This window comes from Myotis brandtii, unplaced genomic scaffold (assembly GCF_000412655.1).
Source record: "Myotis brandtii unplaced genomic scaffold, ASM41265v1 scaffold122, whole genome shotgun sequence".
Classification (NCBI taxonomy): domain Eukaryota; kingdom Metazoa; phylum Chordata; class Mammalia; order Chiroptera; family Vespertilionidae; genus Myotis; species Myotis brandtii.
The window spans coordinates 850,114-858,483 of record NW_005354255.1 but is presented as its reverse complement, the minus strand read 5'-3'; the positions used below and the strand labels follow the sequence as shown (position 1 = coordinate 858,483).

At 58.6% G+C, this 8,370-nt stretch overlaps 1 protein-coding gene across 11 annotated transcripts in view; it reads right to left on the bottom strand.

Moving 5' to 3' along the window:
• Positions 1 to 1,660: 1,660 nt before the first annotated feature.
• Positions 1,661 to 8,370, bottom strand: part of MATK (megakaryocyte-associated tyrosine kinase) — a 36,729-nt gene continuing 30,019 nt past the window's right edge. For 8 of the 11 annotated variants that reach the window (XM_014533455.1, XM_014533461.1, XM_014533476.1 and 5 more), the window contains 12 exons: positions 7,193 to 7,251; positions 6,741 to 6,930; positions 6,530 to 6,645; positions 6,228 to 6,447; positions 5,696 to 5,789; positions 4,471 to 4,536; positions 3,362 to 3,461; positions 3,197 to 3,281; positions 3,020 to 3,093; positions 2,703 to 2,898; positions 2,210 to 2,296; positions 1,661 to 2,112 (listed from right to left, as the gene is read on the bottom strand). In XM_014533455.1, coding sequence (XP_014388941.1) covers positions 1,873 to 2,112; positions 2,210 to 2,296; positions 2,703 to 2,898; positions 3,020 to 3,093; positions 3,197 to 3,281; positions 3,362 to 3,461; positions 4,471 to 4,536; positions 5,696 to 5,789; positions 6,228 to 6,447; positions 6,530 to 6,645; positions 6,741 to 6,930; positions 7,193 to 7,251 — 1,527 coding nt within the window. In that variant the 3' untranslated portion in view covers positions 1,661 to 1,872. The remainder of the gene's footprint in view (positions 2,113 to 2,209; positions 2,297 to 2,702; positions 2,899 to 3,019; positions 3,094 to 3,196; positions 3,282 to 3,361; positions 3,462 to 4,470; positions 4,537 to 5,695; positions 5,790 to 6,227; positions 6,448 to 6,529; positions 6,646 to 6,740; positions 6,931 to 7,192; positions 7,252 to 8,370) is intronic. The other 3 variants (XM_014533492.1, XM_014533500.1, XM_014533496.1) reach the window with 1 other exon arrangement.

Sequence of the window (8,370 nt, the reverse complement as noted above, 5' to 3'; positions counted from 1 at the left end):
ACTGTTCCCGGGCCCTTCCAGGACTCAGCCGGCCAACTAGGAGTCAGGCTCTGGGCTCGATGGCCGGGGAGCCGGCCTGTGGGGCCAGCAGGTAATCCCCTAATGCCGTGGTTCTCAACCTTGGCTGCACATTAGAATCACCTGGGAATCTTTTTAAAATCTGATTTCCAAAATCCTGATTTCTGGGCCTCATCCTCTGGAAATTCTGTTTCTTTGTTACTAATGTTGTGGCCCTACCCCATAACAAAGAAACAGAATTTCCAGAGGATGAGGCCCAGAAATCAGGATTTTAAAAAGATTCCCAGGTGATTCTAATGTGCAGCCCAGGTTGAGAACCACTGCCCTAATGGCTTCATCACTTTAAAACGTTAACAAGCTGCTCGGTTCTCAGGCCCCAATTAGCTACTTGGCCCCGTTGGTTAAGAGGCTGCAGAAGGGATCCCGGTCAGGTGCAGGGTGCTTTCTTGACTTAGCAGGATGTGGCTGAAGGAGCAGATGCTGTGTCAGCTTGAGGGCGGGATTAGGGCGGGGTGGGGCAGGGCCAGGGACTAGCAGCCCCTCCAGCTGGATTAGGGGGAGAGGGTGTGTGTGTGTGTGTGTGTGTGTGTCACCCGCAGGCCACTCTCTGCCTCTCCAGCCTCCCACCCTTTATTTCTCCCTCAGGAAGAATCACTGAACCCTTTCAGGTGCTGGTGGGGAAACTGAGGCCAGAAGGTGGGCTGGGCTTCAGGGGGCACCTCAGGAGATCAGTGTAACTTTGGGCACTTTCCTGGCTCAGGTGGGGTGGTCAGCATAGGTGAGAGGGCATACTGGGCCTAGTGTTTCCTCTCCAGCTTGGGGGGTCCTGGGGTGGGACAGCGTCCAGCCTGTCCCAAGGCCCTGCCAGGCGTCCTAGAGGCTGTCTGGATGGGAATGTCAGCTGAGATGGGGTAGGTGACAGTCACAGCAATAACTGAGCACCAACTGTGTGCACTCAGCCCTCACTTTCTCCCCACTCTGGGTCCTTACAACACCTGCCCCCCACCCCCCCCAAGATGCCTGATCATAGGTGGGGCCCAGGTAGGGGACCAACCCGCCCCCCTCAGTTGGCTTGCTGGGGCCACACAGCTAAGGGGCACATCAAGATATGAACCTGGGGTGCAAGCCCAGAGCCCAGCCCCCGTCACCAGAGAGGACAGGAGGGGCAGGGCCTCTGGACAGGCTGCTCGGCTGGGTTTTCTTGAGTCTCCAGGTCACTGGGTCAGACTGTTGGGTTGTGACAGCTGGAGGAAGTGGGTGGTCACACCGGAGCATCCCCAGGGGGGACACAGCTGCAGTGGCTCCTATACACCTGCTCCGAGGGGCAAGTCTCCCATGATCCTTGGAGCCCGAGACCCTGAGGGCTGAATACGGCACCCACAGATGGACCATAGTGGGGACCGGGGGGTGATGGCAAGTGGGTCCCCGGGGAGGCTGTGACCTCTGGCCTGGAGAGTCTCCTGGCTCCATCCCAGGGGTCTGTGTCCCCACAGTGGCTGCCAGTGGGTCATAGCTGGGCAGACCCCTCAGTGGGCAGACGACTGGCAGGTGGACTGTCCTGAGCTGAGTGATGGGGGGCAGTGTGGACCCCCTGGGCCGAGAAGATGTTGGGGGTCACAGAGAGAGACTCAGAGGCCCACAGTTCTTGGAACCAGTCTTTATCGAGGCACCAATCCTTCTCCTGGGGTCTGTGGTATCCAGGGGCTGCCCCAAGCCCCCCACAAGGGCCTGCTTCTGTGCTGTGAGCCAGGTGGGCAGCTTGCTGGCCCAAGCCTCCTGAGGCCCGGCCGGTGTCCCCACCCTGAGCCCCCGCCGCTCTCTGTCCTCTGAGGCCCATGGCCCCACCAGGCAGGGTCAAGGCTCTTGGCTTCGGGGCAAGGTGGAGCCATCAGCGTCCTGTCCTTCAACATGGCCAGTGGCGGCCGCGCTGCGCAGCTCCCGGGCTAGCTTCTCGGCCAGTTTTCGGAAGGTTGGCCGGCGGGTAGGCTCCGCCTCCCAGCAGCTGTTCATGAGGGTGTGGACAGGGCCTGGGCAGCCCTCAGGGGGCTCCATGCGGTACCCCTTCTCCACAGCCTCTGTCACCTCCTTCAGCGACTGTGGGCAGAGGGCACAGCAGTGTGGGCTGGGGTTTAGGGCTGTGGCCCCAGACCCACATGGAACCCAGTGCCTCCCCCACCCAGGCCATGCTCACCATCTTGGGGTATGGAGCCCGGCCATATGAGAAGACCTCCCATAGCAGCACCCCGAAACTCCAGACATCGGACTTGCTGGAGAATTTCTGTGGGGTCCAAGACCAGGGTGAGGAGGGACCCTTCAAGGTTTCCGCTCCAGTCCCCGATTCTTCCAGGAAGTCCCCCTGGGTTGACCTGAACTCTCTGGTCTCTTCCTAACAGACTCCATTCCCTGAGTCCTTGCCCCTTTGACCAAGTGCAGCTCAGATGTGGTGCAGGGAGGGTGCTGGTTCTGTGTGCCCTCAGCACTGAGCCCAAAAATGGGGAAACATGCCCAGACAGGGTCACACACAGGAGAGACCAGATGGAAACTAAAAAGAACAACGATGGACCACGTACTCACTGGGGAGGCAGAGTCATTTCCCTTGGAGGTTCAGAGAGGCCAAGACACGTGCCCAGGGTCACACTGTGGAGCTGGGGCTCCAAGGTCCCTGGGGACAGAGGGGCGCTCACCCCATGTTTGAGTGCCTCAGGCGCTGTCCACTTGACGGGCAGTCGGCTGGAGTCCAGCCCCTTCCTCTCAGCCTTGACCAGGCCAAAGTCGCTGACCTTGGCCACCAGGTCCTCAGAGATGAGGATGTTTCGGGCAGCAAGGTCTCGATGCACCAGCTTCTTGCTCTCCAGGTACTCCATGCCCTCAGCCACGTGCCTGGGGGTGGGGAGGGCACAGGGGCTCCAGTGGGCAGGTCAACCACCCCAAGGCCAGGCTCCTTCCTGCGTTTCTCCTTGGCCTTGGAAAACCCTTTCCCACCCACCGGGGCCCCACTCACAGGGAAAACTGCAGGAGCTGGGGGGTGTTCACAAGGGCCCGGCCCCGAGTTCGTAGAAAGTTCACCAGGTTGCCCTGGGGGGGAGGGGGAGGGAGACACGGGGCTCGGGTTCGAGGCTCCTTGGCTGCCTCTCCAAGTCCCGCCTGCACCCCCACCTGCACCTCGGCCCCAGCGTACCTTGCTCACGTGCTCCATGACGATGTAGAGTCCCTGGTGCAGGATCACGCCCAGCAGACGCACCAGGTTCTTATGCTGCAGCTTCCTGTGGGGAGACAGAAGAGGGGGTGAAGGCGCGGCTGGAACCCCCACCCCCAGGGTGCCTAACCCCCACCGGGGACTCACGTCATGACTGCTGTCTCATCCAGGAAGGCCTGGGCTGTCACATCGCACTTGATGTTCTTCACGGCCACCTTCTGGCCCAGGTACTCGCCCTGCAGGACGGCTGGGGGGTGGGATGGAGACAGACAAAGGGACACACCCACTCACATCGACCCCCATGTACACCAACACAGCTCAGGCCCCAGGCCTGGAAACCCCCTCGGCCGTACCAGCTCCGAACCCCTAAACCCCTGATCAAAGAGGATCTAGGGGTCTGCAAACTCTGTCCTGAGGGCCAAATCCAGTCCCATCGTGTGTTTTTGCAAGGCCCATGAGCTCAGAATGCTTTTTATATTCTTGTTTGTTTGTTTGTATATTCTCAAATAGTTCAAAAAAATGTTATTCCATGACACATGAAAATTATAGGGGGAAAAATTCAGTGTCTACAAATAAAGTTTTATTGGCACACAGCCACTCCTGTTGGTTTACCTATCATCTGGGGTGGCTTTCCTGCTACAAATACAGACTGGCCTGTAAAGCCAAAAATATTTGCACTTCGGCCCTTTACAGAGAAAGTCCATAGGTCCCTGACCTAAGCCCTAGACCAGTGATGGCGAACCTTTTGAGCTTGGCGCGTCAGCATTTTGAAAAACCATAACTTAACTCTGGTGCCGTGTCACATACAGAAATTTTTTGATATTTGCAACCATAGTAAAACACTTATATTTTTGATATTTATTTTATATATTTAAATGCCATTTAACAAAGAAAAATCAACCAAAAAAATGAGTTTGCGTGTCACCTCTGACACGCGTGTCATAGGTTCGCCATCACTGCCCTAGAACCTTCCAGAATAATCATTTCAGGGAATGGCATTCCAAGCACAGGACCAGCATGTGCACGAGGCTGGAGGTGTGAGGGACTCGCACTCGCTGGGTGTCTGCCTGAGTCTTTACTTCACAACAGCTGTTGTCAGCCCCCTTTCACAGAGGAGGAAACAGAGACTCCGAGAAGAGTGGTTTGTCTTCAGCTGCCCAGCAAGTAGGTATTACATATGGATGTGAATTCATGTCTGTGACTCCAAACCGTGAACCCCCACCTTCCTTCAGCTCGCCAGGCCACGCCCTACTCACCTCCAAACTCCCCCTCTCCGATTTGTGCTCCCAAGGTCAAATACTGCAGGTCCAGTAACCAGCCATAGGTTCGGCAAAGGCCCGGTCAGAGAGGTAACAGAGAGGTAACGGGCTTCCCCAGCCCCTCCCCTCGGGGGCGCCACCTGGGGAGACCAGATGGTGTCCCCCACAGCACCCAGCTGTGGGCACACATTTGGGTGGCTGCTATTCCCAGTAATGGTCCAAAGGGCATGGCTGACACACCCCACTCCTGATACCAGTTCTGTGGTCAAAGGCAACAGAGCCTACCCTTCAGGGCTGCCCGTCTCTCCTACCTGGAGACTGTGTCCCTTTAAATACCACAAGGGCTGGTCCCTTTACGGTTCTTAACCTCTGGCCTCCCAGGGACACACACACAGAGCGAAAATGCAATAGACACGGAGAACAGTAAAGCTTCTGGAATCTTAGAAAGATTCCTGTGCTCTAAGTCATAATCTGTGCTCTGGCCTCCCTGACCTCTTGTCCCAGGCAGGCCAGTGTTCTTCTCCTCCAATGTAGGCCTCCTCCCCACCCAAATCAGGAGCCCTTAGGCACGATCGGGCGTGGCGACACCACCCTCCACCCGCGTGCCGTCCCCAAGATTTCCCCAGGAGGAATACATGCTTCCAAGGACACAGTCATGATCATGAGGTTCAAAAGACTAGGGGTGGCTATAGTTGGGGCCTTTGCTTTGGGACTTGGGTATTGATGATTTCCCTACACAGAAGCTGGAAAAGCATTTCAGCTGAAGGGAACAGAATGCACAACAGCACGGAGGCATGAGAGGAAACGAGTCACAACCAAGAGGTCTTGTGAATGGAGGAGGAGCCCTGTAGATGAAGTAGGAAAGAAGGCTCAGCCACAAGGGGAGGTTCTGGAAGGCGGTGGAGCTGCAGGGCCTCCCTCCTTTAAGCAGGGGAGCGATGTGGGTGGGCTTGCAGGTAGAAAGTTGCCTTTGGGACCAGAGGGGCAGGGGTCAGGAGGAAGGGGGACTGCCCCCCTGGAAGGAGGTGGTCTGATGGGAGGGCCTGAGAGGCCAGGAGGGGGCATGAAGGGAATGTGGGAGGGTAGGTGGGTTGAGGTTTGGGCCAGGTTTCTGGCTCAAGTGACAGGGCAGATGATGGGGACGTGGGAGAAGCAGCAGATGTGGAAACCCACTCACAACATGGGCAGGGCGAACATGGGCAGAGAGGGCGCAGGCCCCTACCCTTGGCCAGCTCTTCCTCCGCCGATTTAGCCCCCTGCTTCCTCTTGGGTTTCACGAGTTTCGTGCAGATGGCCCCCTTGTCCTTGCTGTAATGCTGCAGGGTGGGGTGGGGCAGAGGTGGTTGTGAGTCCAACCCCAGGGACCAGCATGTGCCAAGGGGCATCCCTCATCCTGTTCCCTTCCTGGGGGTGGGCTCTGGATAGGGTGGGCATGAGCCGATGAGGAGAGGGGTTTGGTTCCCACATGATGTGTTGGGCTGGTTTCCATGGGAATAGGAAAGATGCAAGCTAGGGGGGAAGGGGAGGATGGCAGGGGTGTTTCTAGATTGGTGTCAATGTGGAGGTTCCCAGAGGAGCCATCCAGTCCCTGGAAGTGGAACCCAGAGAGCTCAGACCACCTATATGGTTGGTGGTCCATGAGGACCAGCTCCTTCTTGCACTGAGGAGCATGTGGCTCTGGGGGTCCCCATGTCCATCCAGCTGCTGGGATGGGGCAGGGCCTGGGGAACACGCAACTCCTGTCCGAGCTGCACCTCTACCATATCCATGAGGTTGCAAAAGCAGATGGTCTCGTCGATGGTCAGGTGGCCATCACGGTGCAGAACGCGGTAGTGGATGACTTCGCGGTGGAAGCTCACACATAGCACGTAGTCCCCGGGATGCCGCACCGACTCCCGCACCAAGAACAGCCCATCCTCGGGCGGCTGCAGCAGCTGCACCGCCTCCTGGCCCGAGATCTTCCCGTGGAACCACCTGCAGTGGCAGGAGGACGGGTTGGGCCGGGCGGGCCCGGGCCCTCCGGATCCCTCATCCCCGGGCCAACCCCACCACTCACGGCATGAGGCTGAGCTTGGGATCCGCTGAGAGGGCCTCACGCTCCCGCAGCGCACCCGCCGCCAGCAGCCCCTCCTGCCCGCTGGCATGGTGCTTGGCTCGGTACCAGCTCTTGCTCTGCCAGGGAGGGAGACAGGGGTCGGCATCGGGGGGAGGAGTATAGGGGGGTTCCTGACTGAGTCCCATCTCCAGGCCCTCTGGCCACAGCTCACCTCACAGGCCTCCAGGATGGTGACCATGTCGCCCTTGTGGAAGGCCAGCTCTCCAGGCTTCGGGCGCGTGTGCTCACACTTGGTGATGCATTGGGTGCCTGGGGCCCAGCGCCTCTGGGTGGGAGGCATAGGGAAGAGGGCCAAGGTGACATGAAGGAGATGTCCCAGGGAGAGGAAGATTGGATTGAGACAGGAGAGAGAGGGAGAAGAGGAGATAAGACAAGGGAGCAGCCAGCAGAGATATATTAGTCACAGACAGAGGGCACCCAGGACAGGTCAGGAAGAAAAGGTGAAGGAAATGCAACACCAAATGACAGCAAAGCCAGAAGACATCAGCTAAAGGGGGCGTGGGTCAGAGTACACCCTCCCTCCCCATGGAGTTGAGGGCCTGTGGACGTGGACTGAGCTGAGCAAGGGCCAGGGATACAGGCATCCAGGTTGGGGGTACTCACTGTGGGCATCCTGACTGAGATGGGCCGGAGTGCCAGGCCTGGAGAAAGCCAGGGTTCACCTGGAGAGGGGGCAGAGACCAGCTGGAGGGCAGATGCAAGCCAGGCTGGGGCTCGGGGGCCATCGCTACCACTGCCAGCCAGGCCGGGTGGAGGCAACAGCCAGAGGCATGGGGGTGGGGGAGTTACAAATACTGGTTCTCCAGGCCCCTCTGGGAAGGTGGTCTTTACCGAGGGTCGTTCCTTAGCTGAGTCAAAGCCATTAAACATCAGTGAAGAAATCGGGAGCCTAGCCCTACCATTGTTCCCAAAGGAAACTGAGGACCAGCATGGCCACAGAGCAAGTGGCCACAGGCTGGGGAGGAGGGACACGCCTGGTTCAGGCCCCCGCAGCCCACACGGCGCCTGGGGAGCCCAGTGCCACCTCATCGCGCCTGGTTCTTCCTCTTTTCTGGAAGAGCAGGGCAGGGAAATACGGAATGATTCAAGGTCATTGCCAAGAAACTCTGAGCCTACAGTGGGACAGTGCAGCCCTGCTGAGCTCGCCCGGCTGGCCAGCTGGACCTCTCTAATCCCTCTACCCCACCCCCAGTCCCTCATTGCTGCTTGGGTGAGGATTTTCCCACCCCTACCTCCCCCTTCGACCCCACCACAGGTGGCTGGGCCCGTGGGGCGGGTTCTAGGGTAAGTCTCTGCTCCTCCAGTGTGCAACCCGGTAAATACCCAGCCCTACATGTCCTCACACACATACTGATCCATGTACACACAAGCACACAGAGAAACACACCAGGCTTGGACACAGGTGGACACAGGTACCCACAGACCCGCAGGTATGCAAGCAAGGGCACGTCCCCCCTAGAGACAGGTGTACACACGGGTCTACAAATGTGTACACACACACAGGTGCTCAGACATCTGGAAACGTATCTGTGTCTCCCTCCCGCCCCTCCCCACCCCCAAACACACACACTTGAACACCTGGGCGCCCTACGTTGGGCCACCCGGACAGAGCTACACGCAAGGCCGTGCACACGCATCTGTCACACGCGCACATCCCTCCACGTGGACGCGCGGATACACACACCAGGGGCTCCCAGACGCGCACACCCTACACCCAGGAAAATACCCTGCACCCGCCCCGGATCGCCTCTGACCACCGCCGCCCCAGCCTCCCCCCGCCA